Source organism: Bactrocera tryoni, chromosome 3, assembly GCF_016617805.1.
Source record: "Bactrocera tryoni isolate S06 chromosome 3, CSIRO_BtryS06_freeze2, whole genome shotgun sequence".
Taxonomy (NCBI): domain Eukaryota; kingdom Metazoa; phylum Arthropoda; class Insecta; order Diptera; family Tephritidae; genus Bactrocera; species Bactrocera tryoni.
In genome coordinates, this window is record NC_052501.1 from 37,164,064 (window position 1) to 37,177,991 (window position 13,928).

The 13,928-nt window shown below is 31.9% G+C and overlaps 1 protein-coding gene across 1 annotated transcript in view; it reads left to right on the forward strand.

Annotated features, from left to right (window-relative positions):
* The window catches only part of LOC120771627 (Krueppel-like factor luna), a 368,923-nt gene that overhangs the window by 10,026 nt on the left and 344,969 nt on the right, over window positions 1–13,928 (forward strand). The window contains exon 2 of the mRNA XM_040099717.1: window positions 3,717–4,139. Coding sequence (XP_039955651.1) covers window positions 3,996–4,139 — 144 coding nt within the window. The 5' untranslated portion in view covers window positions 3,717–3,995. The remainder of the gene's footprint in view (window positions 1–3,716; window positions 4,140–13,928) is intronic.

The following is a 13,928-nucleotide window of genomic DNA, read 5'->3' on the forward strand; positions in this document are numbered from 1 at the left end:
CAAACGGGATGTTTTGCTCCAAGTCCTGAATCGAATCAGGAATGTCCGCATACACTTCAGATTTTACATATCAGAAATGGGCTTCATCGCTGAACCAAAAAAAGTTTGGGATCTTCTTGGATCTTTTAATGAGTCCATAAAGCGAAGCGATTTCGCTTGGAATGTCGAGAGGCTTCAGTTCATGCACAAGCTGTATTTTGAACGCTTTCAATTTAAGATCGCGAGGTAAAATGCGCCAATTCCAGCAAACAATACCAGGCCCGTTCTTTTCGCTGAAATAACAAATTGCGAGTAAACAACAATACAAGGTCGGCTATTCAGGAAAGTTTAGCTTAGATGGTCAGTGATTTTATTTATAAACTGTCATGCATTTTTTTTTTTTTTGAAATTCGATTCTACAGCAAGCAGTTGTTCCATCTGTTATTGTACATATACATAGAAAGGTGAAAAATTTGTTGAACTCGCAGAGAAAAATGCAAAAACTGACCGAGGCAAAATACAACTTGAAAAGAGCAAAAATAAAACTAAGAGACCGTTAAAAGTGTTTCGAACATTAAGATTTCAGACAGGCTACTACTTCTCGGCATATACTTTTTGGTTAAAATTAAAATTTCCAGCGGTTTGGTTCTCTTCAGTTTGCGATTCATTCACTGCGCACAGATGCGGTGTTCAAAATACTTAAAACCTCTTAACAACTAAATGTAAATATCGGAAGCAGCAGAAAATTAAAATCGTTTAAGCACGCTGTTGATAGCTGCAACCTTGCTTCTAGTGCTCAGATCTTAACGAAATATGGAATATTTAACCGAAAAATGATATATTTTAAACACTAATTTTTTTCGACCAACACAAGAGTATATAATTCCTTAATATTTCCATTATAAATAGCATGTTTGAATAATTTCCGAGTTTTAGTTTAATTATTTGAAGATCAACCCTTATAACCGAACAATTCGTTCCAAACCCCATTTCATATGGGGATGGACTACATAATTTTTTGCTGAGTTGTCCAAGAGTTTAGTAGGCGATAGATCTTTTGTCTAATGAATTACCTATTTTTACCTGTAGAAATCTCAACATTGTCAACAACATGGTCTTGTATATACCATATATAATATAATTGGCATACAAATCGGAAATCATTTGATCAGACCGAAATGTCACTTTGGATTGTTTGACTCCATTTAGAGTTTTTTAATTATTTATCTTCGGTTCTTCAGTTAAAATTTCATATATTATTACTAGTATTAAATAAAATATACAAAGAACGACACTTTGTGTAACTAATAATATGAGAAACTTTTGCCGTATTACTTGCGGAAGCTTCAATAGCCTACCCAGCGCCCTCTATATAAGAAGTTATTACTATTTTGTCGATAGCTTGCAACTGTACATAAATTTAAGCAACTCTTTATTTGCTTTTAATCGCTTTTCACTCTTACAAGCTATTTATTCTGGTATTGAAATTTGTTTTTGTTGAATTTTTCCGTTTACCTCTTCATCAAATTTGGTTTTATATTTTTTTAACGTGTTTGTGGCACAAACTTGTAAAGGCAGCACACAAATTCGAGACCAAAACAAAAATGAAAAGAAAATAAAAACAAACAGCGGAAAACAGAAGAGGTGCGATGTAAAGGTCTAGAGGGGGAGCAATGTATTGGCTGGAAATATACAAAAGGTGATAATTGACGCAATGAAAAAATAAAAGAAGTGGAAGAGAGGGGTATTGCACTTACATGCTATGGCAGGTAGAAGAAGAGGCAGGTCTGGTCAAACTTATGAAAATGCCAATAAAATGTTGAATGCATTTCGAATGGGGAAGTGACAGACAATAACTGTTGAAGAGTGGAAAGCTATAAAGTGAAAGAAAAACGCAAAATATATTAATAAAAGAAAAAGAAGTTCATTGGTGAGGATTTTTGAGGACATTTTTTTGAAACGAGCGCACGCAAGTGAGAATGGACCAGAATGAAGTAATTATTCAAAACAGTGAGGTTTGAATTCTTTAATAGTGTGTATCTGCAGTACTCAAGCAGTTTGAATTGAATAGAAAAACCTTAGAAGGAACTGAGCAAAAGTTCTGTGTATCTACTGCAAAGAGTCTGTGAGCTGGGTTTTGGAACAATATTCTCCTCAACGCTTAACGCTTTGAGTCGACATAACGAGTTTGTGTAGCAAAATATCGATTGTGCTTTTCTACGGCGTTGGAAATAAGGCCTCAAGCTAAAAGAAGCGTTATTCAAAATATGTGAGAAAGCGTCGTTAAAGTTTTCAAATTGCGGAATCACGCTTGAGGTGTTAAATGGTGGAACTAAAACAATAATGAGAGAATAATGAAACTTCAGCAAGTCAGTCATTAAGTAATTATTTAGTTAAGAGGTAGGGATGTGTTTCTTTATACTGCTTGTATGAGATTGCAACAAACTGTTGGAATAACTTATTAAGGCCAGTAACGGGCATATCAAGACGACAAAAAACTTACGGAGTGCATTTTACCAAAAAAAAATTCAGAAAATTTGTTCTGTATTGCATTCGTATGACCAAACCATCTTACATACTCATGTATGTGATAGTGTTTGCGTTCGCGGAAACAGGAAATTGGGCTGATAAAGTGTTTAAACGTATAAAGGAAAAAGTAAATCGATGATAAACAAAAATGCGCAAGAATTATAAAAATATTACTTTTTCTTTGATAAAGAAATTGAAATTAATATTATCATAAAATGCCTTTTCCTTATAAAACACAGCAGATAATATGTAATGATGCAAATAGTATTTAAATGCATTTATAATATCAGATTTTGACCGGTTATAATTATATACATATGTATGTAATAGAACCGTAAAAATGTGAACTGACCCATTTATACCGTTGATACTTTGCCGACACTAACCCATGCATGAATATTCATAATTGTTGTGTGTTCCATTACTTCGTTTTGAATTTTTTTTGGTAACTATTCTGGCGGTTCTCAGCTACCAAGAAAGGGGAACGCGAGCTCGCGCCGCTTACAGAAGTTCACTGACCCGAAATTTTCATAGCCCGGTAGAATATCGAAACTCATACATACAAACATATCAATTTACATACGAACGTTAAAAATATTTTTCCCGTTCTCTCTGTAGTTTTTCTTCGCATTCGCCGTTGTTGTTGTTAGTCGGTGCCGTTGGTTTATTCGGTAATATGAGTAGCAGGAAAACCAGGTTAATGAAATATGGTAAAAGCAAAATGCAACAAAAACAACAATGCTGATGGTCAAATGGCCGAGAATACACAAGAAACGTGTATTACAGAATGATAAATGTGTGTATATTTGCTTTTTGGAAATGAGTAAAACGAGTAATCGAATTTATAGTTGTATAAATATAAGCTTTTCTTTGTTTGGCTGTAGCTTGGCGGGAAGGGTAAATTCGGCTTTGACAGAGAATGAGAAAATATCACGTGGCATGCGATGAAATATGCCATGAAAGTAAATACTCGTATAGGTATAAGTAAATACGTTATTAAAAAAATATAGACAGACAAAAACGATATATGTATATAATCGTTAATTTATATGCATTTACTCCATAACAGTTTTTATAAAAATATGCTTATCAAATTTGTGTAAAACTATTTTTTTTTAATTACTGATAATTATTCTCTAAATAAAATTAAATTAATTTTCACGAATTGAATTATTATTAAATTATTTGCGTTGTTTTTTCATTTACAGGCACGCTTCGAAATAGCTGAAGCGCAACCGTTGTCAACCAGAGTACAGTGAGTTCGTTAGAGAAGCGGAGAATAAGTGTTAACATAAAAATAAAAAATAGAAAATAGCAGTAGTTGTTGTAAAATTCAATAAAGAAATTAATATTAAAATTAGCTTGTGTAAAAGTTGTGTGAGAAAATTTTATGAACTCAAAGTGCATACAGTTTGCAAAATAATAATAAAATCGGCAAAATTTTATAAATTCAAAAATTATTTTTCACAAAAGTGTAAAAAATCTCAATGAAAACGGAGTCGTTGGATTTTCATAGTATGGATCTCAATATGGATATACTACCGAGCGGGAATATATTCAGCGAATTGGAGCACGTCTGCACCACTGGCTACTTCTCATCACAACCATCTATTGAGGATCAATGGCAACAGGTAGGTGTGCGCTATTTATAAACATTTAGTTAAGTGCTGCTCTGGCATCGCATACTAAGAACAAGACTTTTTATAATTGAAAACATAAATAACAAAAAATAAAAAATAACAGTTTAGACACTAATTTGTTTCTCTTTTCTTTGAAATTTTGAACCACACAAATTTTAATTAAAATCTGATATATGTAAATATAATTGTTGGCTTTTTTATAGAATTTTTTTCCCCCCAATTTCACTCAAATAGTGTTGCAGCCTGAAAATTCAAATTTTGTAGCATTTGTTTAAAAGAAATTAAAATATTTCGCGTTTTAGCAGATAGTTTATGTCTGCGCTATTTTTAAATGGAAATCTATGTTCAGATGTAAACAAAGGCGAAAAAAACACACATATTTAAAAGAACTAAAGAATAAATGCGAGAACTCAAATATTCTGGCAGAGTGCTGTATATATATTTGAATATATAGTTATGAGTGAAAATTTCATAGATTATTTTATGTGAATTAAGTATTTTAATATATGGGTGGGTCAAAGATACGAATGCTTTATTCGCTTCGTACTCTGAAAATTGCTTAACAGACACCTCTACGAAATGGTCTCCTTGTAAGATCTCTTAATAGTAACGTGAAAGTCCAGCCCTTAATGGTTTTATATTATTTTCTTATCATCAGAGAGAAAAGTATTTATCTTGCTTCCAAATGCTTCAAAAATATTTAGTTTCATAGTTTTTGTAGGAAATTAAATGCTTCACAACGTGGTCTCTAAGGATTTTTCGTAAACATAGCCATTTGAAAGATATTAGAGGTTGAAGTTTGACTTTTTTAAGGCAAATTTCTTTTGTTGTTTTTTTTGAATTTTATACTTCAACGAAAAAACATCATTGTAAATTCTAAAGACTACGAGAGTATTGTAGGAAATTTAACATTTCAACAAAAATGTTTTATTTTTTCTAGTGTTTGGTTTTTGTGTGTTTTTTATAGGCATTGATATTAGACGGTGCATATCTCGTAAACGCTCAACTTAATCCAAAAATGAGGCAGGCCATTTATGTTGATCCACCCTAATATATGTATAATACGTGTATTAATATCTTGTATATAAATATAACAAGAAAACACAATTTGTTCTAATTAAACAGAAGAATTTACTTTTAAATTATTCAAACTGTCTAAGTTTATCTAAAGAAAAAAGTGAACCTCTTCTTTCCTACTTTATTTTCATTTCATTTTCAGATGTAGCTTTCGTACGCCACTCAAATCTTAATATTAGCTTTCTTTGCATATTTTGATATTTTAGGGCACTGGAAAATATATTTCTTCGAAATAATAATTTTTTATGAGCTAATACTAATCATTGTAATTTTCCATATCTTTTTTACTGTATTAAAAAAGACATACACGTTTACTTCGGCTACACTGAAACTTTAATAACTTTCCTTATAGCATAAAATGGTCTAAAATTATTTTATCCTTGATTTTGATCGTTAAGTTTGTATGGCAGCTATACATACAAGTATATAGTAGTTTAACATGAATAATTTCTTCACAAATTTTACCGTTATCACGTACAATAATCCAAAACAAATTTTGTGAAGATATCTCGTCAAATACAAAAGTTCTCCATACAAGGACTGAATTTTGATCGTTAAGTTTATATGACAGCTATGTTTATGCTACAGTGGTCCGATATATGCTGATTAAATGCAAACATATATTGTATTTTATAAGGTCTTTGAAGTTGTTTCCAGTTGTTACAAACTTTATGGCAAACTTAATATACCATGTCAAGGTATAAAAATTAATTAAATAATATAATAATATATACTCTATAATATAGAGTGTATATGTACTTATATACATATGTATGTAAGTACATGCGTACATAATAATAACGTGAGTTTATATGAAGCTCCAAAGAATTGGCATAGAATTTCCTTAATGATCAAGTGATTAAATGAGTGAGTGTGAATGATGTGTTTATGCCTCACAATACCCGAAAAAGTAAGGTTTGCTTAGATTTTTCGTAAACGTAAACAATCACGTCCTCATTAAGTTTAGTTGCTATTTTGAACGTTTAAAAAAGAAGAATCTATATTTATCATAGTGTGTGCGCTTACGGAGATGGCGCGGTGGCAGCCTTTGACCTTCGGCTAATTCATGTTGATACAATAGTTTCGCGTGCAAAAAATCAGCTTCTCTGCGTAGTTGAACTGTGTGCTCACATGGTCTGCACATAAACAAGGCCGAGTACCCGGTAGCTGATTGAGTAATCACTACTTCTGCAGTTCGTTCTTAAAATTCATGTCCACACAAGCGCATTGACGCAGCAATTATTTCATACTTTAGTTTTTATCAAAGCTTTGTCTTGAGGCCAAGCAGAAATCGCAATCTTTAATACACAGGACATACATACATACATACATATATATGTACATATGTAGATATGTGTGTATGTGGGCACTCGTCGCTTATCACTGCGCACAAGCGCTGAATTGTGCTTATCAGCCATGCAACAGCACAATGCCTGCACAGTGCATTTCGATTTATTCATATTTTTCCATAGAAGTGCTTGAGTTTATCTGAAGTACAGAAATACCCGTGCCTGCGGGAGACTGTGGGGCGAAATATGTATGTATATAAGTATGTATGTGCAAGAGTGCAGCGTATAAATAACCTCGAAAGAATGCGAATAACACTTTTACTGCGCGATAACCGGTTTCTTTTCGCTTGCCGATAAGTTGTTGCAGAAGAGTGGGGAGGTGCCGCGGGAAGTTCAGCGCTATAATGAATTATAATACAACAACAAGAGTAACCAGCAGTCACAATCAGCTGAGTTTGATAAGCGCTCTGAGCAATGGCAACATGCGATAATTGCTGCTCTTTTCTGTTTTGTTTTACATTTTGCTTTTGCTCTTGTTGTATTGGCATTTCTTTTTTGTTTGGGCACTTTTGTTTGCGTTGCGTGTTATCAGCAAAAGGTAAAAATAAGCAGCAGCAAAGGCAAATGAATTAGCAAGCCACTATTTGCAGAATGTGTGCTTTTTTGTTGTTGTACTAGCGCAATCACTTTAAAATTTAATTGTTTGCGTAAATATAAAAATACATATATGAAGACCAATATGTGTGTGTGTTTCGGTGCGGTGATTCTCGTGGAACAATTTTTGTTGCTACTGGGGTTTTTTCCCTATTAAAGCAGTGAATAATTATATAGTACATATATGTACATAGTATGCATACATATGCAGTGTAGCAGTACTTGAGATACAAGAACGCTTGGCATCCCTGCTGGAAACTCGTCACGGAGATGCGCATGAGAAATTGATCAAATTGCATCCACGACTGTTTTGCAGGAACGAATTCGATAAACCAATTTTTGAGTACTTTTTGCACTAAGTCAAGTTGTATGTCATAAATAATACATTGTCTTCTAAAGCTTGAAGAGAGTCCGGTTTGTTGCAAAAGACCAATGATTTCAAAAAACCTCACAAAAAGTAATCTTATTGCGTTAAATCACAACTTCTTGGAGACCATTACATTCCACAATTTCTTGAAATAATCGAGCCTTCAGACTTTTCTGGTAATAATTCTGTGGTAAAAATCAGCCAATTAACGATGTTTTCGGTGGTCCAATGACTTCAGTTCTTGAGTAAGAACAATTTTAATATTTTCTCTAAATCCGCCAGGTTGTGGTTGAACTCTTGAGAACTTCTTGGAATCGACAAATTGCAGTCTTCAACAAGACTTGACCGAACGACAGCAATATTTTCATTACTTCGAGCTTTTCTTTTTTTATTGACACTTGGACATTATGTAAAGAAAGTATACGCCCGAAATTTTCAACAATTCGACGAATATCGAGCACAGGTGGACGATTATTACGACCATAAAATGGCAAGAGCGAACGAAAGGTTGCATTGGAGAACGATTATTTTGATAATAAAGTTGAATAATATGTGAACTTGCGTATATACTTCCATTATAAAATTATAAACATTACTAAGTACATTGTAACTATAGATCATGACATATTAGAAATGGCCGTAACGACACTTAAAAATCATCATCCCTATTGGAAAACTTGGTATTTATACCATATATATTTTACATCAAGGTAAAGATTTCATCAAACATAAAGCTTACAGTTTTGTTGCTTTAATCCGATATTTTGATGTGAAAATTTTTGGTTACATATTAGGTGTTTCTTCGATGCTAATTTGTAATTAGGTTTTTTTTATTAATATTACAAAAATACAGTTAGACCGAAGTTTACATCAAATTTCGTGACAGAATATATTTTTGTACAGGAAAAAAACCAACAAAAAACTTGTATAGTTGAATTTTAACATACATACATTTTGAGGTTATTCGAAAAAGGTGTAAATACAAAAGTTATAGATCTTATCATTACCTACATACAACTTTGCCATATAACTTTCCTCTATAGGACTCAAAGCTTTTCTAAACCTTAAAAACTCACACACGTTTCTGCCATTCCTCTTCACGACCGCGGATTGAAATTAAAAAAAAGATTTTGTAAACATTTTTCAGACTTATAAAAATCCAATATAAAATTTTTTAAACACTTATATAATTAGTTCACTTACTTTAGAACAGAAAAATATATATTTTCAATTTTTATTTTTTTCTTAATTTTTTTTTTTAATATATAAAATATATACTAAAACAACCATTATTTTTATACTCTTGGAACATGTTGCTACGAAGTGTAATAGTTTTTTTTTATTATTATTTAATATTTTCAAAATATTTGCAACATTCATATCGGAAGCTCGCTTTTCTGCACTTCAGTGTTGCTTAGTTACGTTTGTATCAGTGAGTTTGCTTTGTGACTCGTGCTAATCTGAGTCATATGTTCTCAGCGTTATAGATAAGCGCATACATATGTATGTATGTACCACGAGTATGTGTATTCGTATGTGCTGCTACAACCAGTCTGATACCACCAAACAATAAATAAAAAAATGTTTTTGTTATTTTTTATGCTCACTTTTCTTCATAAAAAATTATTTTCCTAACGACCGTGAATTTTTTATTTCTAACAACATTCCTTTGAACTCTGGGTTGATATGGCACTTCGCTGGAATAGAATAGTAAATAATTAAAAATGCTTTCGTGTTCATGTGTAGCTATAACAATTATGAATATAATACTGACATATCAAACTATGGGAAAGAATTTAGTTTTTTATGGTTCATCCATTTTGTGGACATAGAATTTTTTATAACATTGACTGATAAATGTATTTCGACATTTTAACTTTGCAAATTTTTTTATTTATGTACCTCACAACTTCAAAATCATTATTTATTGTTTTGTTTAATAAATATTTGCCATATTATAAAACATTGTTTATATTTGACATTTTTCCTTTCTGTCTTTATTAAAATTTAATAAAAAAAATTTATAACCTATATTATTTTTTTGTTAAATAATTTCAGATATAAATTAAGAGTAAAGTGCACTTTAATTTTATATGTATGTATCTAAACTCAATATGAGAACTCTACACGTACATACATATTTATATTTGTCAATTAATTCAGTTTGCTTGTGCACTAAAGCGATTACTTAACTCACATTATTGCGGCACACAAGAATACACTTTGTTTATGCATGTGTAGGTGTTCTGCCGCGACTTGTACCCCGAAAAATAAAAAGAACACATAATTGTTTGGAATTTTTTGGCAAAAATCTAGAAGTGCGAAAAAGCACATACATATGTATGCATATATATATAATATTTATCTATACAATAGATGTACAAATGTGTTGGTTCTGCTATAACAAACATACTTTTAGCGCTATATATGTAAGTGTAAGTGTATTTATTTTCGCTGGCCTCATTTGATTTCGCGTTGCCAACTGGTATCAGCTTTAGGAACCGCAATAACAATTGGCGAATGTAAACAAAAAATCGCGAATCGCATTGATATCGCGAACTTTGTATCTGGACTTTTGTTTATAATGAAATCTAGTGCGAGCAGACATTAAAGTAGTTTCAGAAGCTTAATGAGTAGTCATTGAGCTTTTCTGTATAAAACTCTTACCATCGATTATACATACATACATACATATGCATATACAGAAAACATTTTACCTACATATATAAATATACATACACATACATATATGTACATTTCGATAAATTTTCGGTAAATTTAAATCGTTTTTTGGCGAAAACTCAATTTTAACAATATTTTTATGCAATTTTCGTTTGCATGTGAAATTAGCCGGAGTTATATAAGGGGCTGCCTGACGATATAAAATTAGCACTAGCGAATCAACGTTAGAAGTCTTAGGTTTGACGTTAAAAGTTTGATAATATTTAGTAAATGTGTTCAAAGCAAACAGATAGCTAATATATAGAAAGTGATAGCGCATCGCAACTGAATAACGTGTGAAGTTCTTTCATATGGTCAGTGATTATAAGCTGATAAAAGAGCTAAAATAACTCAAAAGCAACGAAATAAAGTCTTGAAAAGGCAGAATCACATTCAATAATTTTTATTTTAACTATAGGAAAGTTCAGTACTTGTTTAAGGTTGGGTTAGGTAAGATTTAAAGACTGATCACCGGATCACACTTGCAGAAACACCATATAAGAATAAAACAATCAAAAAAATTACTACAAAAAACTTCGGTTACACCAAATTTACAGAGGGTATTGTAAATTTGGTGTAACCGAAGTAAATACAATAAAAAAATTACCATTCAAGAAGTTGAGATATTGATCGATCAGCTAGTCAAGCTGATATGTAATATGTACGTAAATATTTAATAGGGTGTTGTGTTGGATGGATAGCCAAAGATATGACACCCCAGATATTTCAGCCACAAGCTGGACTTTCGAAAAATTTTTATTTCTAGGTGATTTGAATTTATTTTTTTTTTATTTATGAAGCTAAAAGCTTGATTTTTACTTACTTTTGCATAAAACTTTTTATCAGTAATTAAATATGAAAATATTTTTCAGTCTTTTTACATTTTTATGCAACATTTTTTTGCTCCTATAAAAAATTAAAAAAAGTAGTCCTAATTTAGTTATTTGTTACCCTCTGAACTCTTAGTTAAATAAGCTAGTTTTAAACTGCTTTACAACTACTATAAGATGTACGTTTAACGAAGTATACTACGATTTTTCTCTCCAACAAAGCAACCCCACTAAACAGTGGTATTTTTACAGCTTGATGTAAACTAATAAAAGTCAGATTTCACAAGTTTCAGTTTCTTACTAGTGTAAAAAAGCACTTTGATTCAAAATACCATATTGTATATTACATATAAGAGGTGGAATATTAGTTTGAATTTTACTTAGGTCTTGCGTCGTCATTTTAGAATTAGAGAGTCGTTATTAATCAATTAAATAAATTGTTGTGAGATTCATCCATACCTACTTGAATCATGCGAGTATGTGATGGTATCAAATCCACTGCTCATTGTACCCTATACCATTATGAAAACCCCAGGGGCATTCTCCTTAAACATTACTGCTACAATTTTTTCCCGGGTATGTAGCGATATAAACATTTTATTGTATTTTCGTATATACACCTCTGTATGTACCTAAATATGTGTGTTACTTTGTTTATGATTATAATTCCTTTATAAATACTCTTGGAAATTATTTAGCAGGTGTGAAAGACAAAAGTCGACACCTATGCGTCGAGTACGCGCGAATTGTGGCGCGTGTATACGCATACACACACACACTACCAACCGCCGATTCATGTATGTATGTGGGTATATGTTTATACAAGCAAAAGGCTATTAAAAATGTATAAGTTTGCACTATTTACACAGCACATAATTTTCGCAGTTTTCTTGCTATTTTTTAGCAATGCCAGCAATTCTGGTTATTCACACACAAATATACTATATGTATATACATACACATTTTGCGATATTCACTTTCGCACAATTATGGTATGAGTAGGTTGTGTGTAAGCCAGAATCGTACGTGTAATCATTGTTTACACTGTTAATCTACAATAATTGTGTGTAATTTACTTGCGCTTACACACGCTCGCTGAGCAATCCTGAATGGTTTGTAATTGTAGACTATTCTATTAAACTTGCGTGTGTTGCATGGCGTTTGAGTTTATATGTACATATATTTAAAGTGTGTATAAATATTCCTATAAAAATTGCGAAAAATTCTCGTTTTAAGTATAATTTTATATTAATTTTTTATATTTTTTTATTTATTTTTCTCTTTTTTTTAAATTAGAGAATTTTTTAACCATTACTTTCAGTTTTATTCGAATTTTCTGGTCAAATCACAGTAGTTTTAAAAATTCGCAAAAATTGCTTTGACAAACGCATACAGTACTAAGCTTATATTATATACTTATTAACACAGTATGTAATGTTGTGACGACAGTCAACTACCATTATATTTATACCCTTAACAAGGTGCTTTTGACACGAAGATTGTAACACCTAACAGAAAACGTTGGAGTACCTATAGATTATTGTATATACCAGTAGTATGACGAGCTGACTGGATTTAGCGATGTTCATCTGTCCGTCTGTCTAGTCCCTCAGCTTTTGAGATATGATCTGAAAATTACACCTGTTCTGTTGACGAGTTATGTCCACAAGATCTAGCAAGGATTATTGTTAAAGACAAATAAAGTTGAGTGAGTGTATATGGAAGCGTATTCTAGCCGCAGTTAACGTTTGTTTTCTTATTTTTACTTCATTTTAGGCTGTTATTGAAGTACGTTGTGATTTTTACATGTGAATAGCCACAACGGGTTTGTATTTTCACAACAAAAGAAAGACTAGATGTACGTAGACTTTTGGCCGCTACCATACCTAAAAGTAGATTCCTTTTAAAGCGTTAACTGACTTCGATTATTAAGAAAAATCTAGTGTTTCTTTCAAATAATTTTCGTGATGTTATTGTGCCTATAAAATTTCATGAAATGGTCGAATAATCGGATAACCTATTCCCTGAAACAATTGTATCGAAATTCCTACCGCTGAAAATACCACCCAATCCATTTAGCCCTGGTAAAACTTTTATTGAAAGTAAGTATTTAAAAAATTTCTTTCAATTATGGAAACTGCAGTCGTTCGTATTTATGAAATAAAAGTGGAAAACTTAAAAAAAAAATATGTGTGAATAATTCCATGAGTGTATGAACATATTTATATGCAAATGCAACTCTGTATTGCTTGTACGGCTCCATAAACAGCTTAATTGCAATCAGTTAAACGAAATTAATCACAGTTGACATGCCCCGAACCCACACCTGCAACATGCCCTTAAGCCAGCGATCGTCTACTAGCAAACCGAACCGAACCGAAACGGATATTTAGCTTATTTCCTTCGATTTCCGTTGCCTTTAACCTGCTGCGAGGCGAGAGCAGTGCGCAACATTTATATATGTATGTGTGTATGTATAAGCAATCATGCCGTTTGTATATATGTATCTATTTATACAGTTGTATTTATCGTTATTTCTAGTTTATTGCAAGGATATTACTAATATTGCTGCTCTTGCATATTAATATTGGGTATGTTTCCATATTTTTCTCATTCAATTTCCTTGCTAACAAGCGTTCTATTTCGCTTTTATTATCTCCTTCTTCCTTTCTGCCACTCATAAATATTCCATTCTGCTTCCGTTTGATTGCGCATATTTGAGGCAAACATGTGTACAAACGCAGATATGCTCCAATGTATGTATGTATATCAGTATTTCATATACATATGTAATCGTACAAGTGCATTTGACTCCTGATTTCTTGCTAGCAATAGTAGCAGC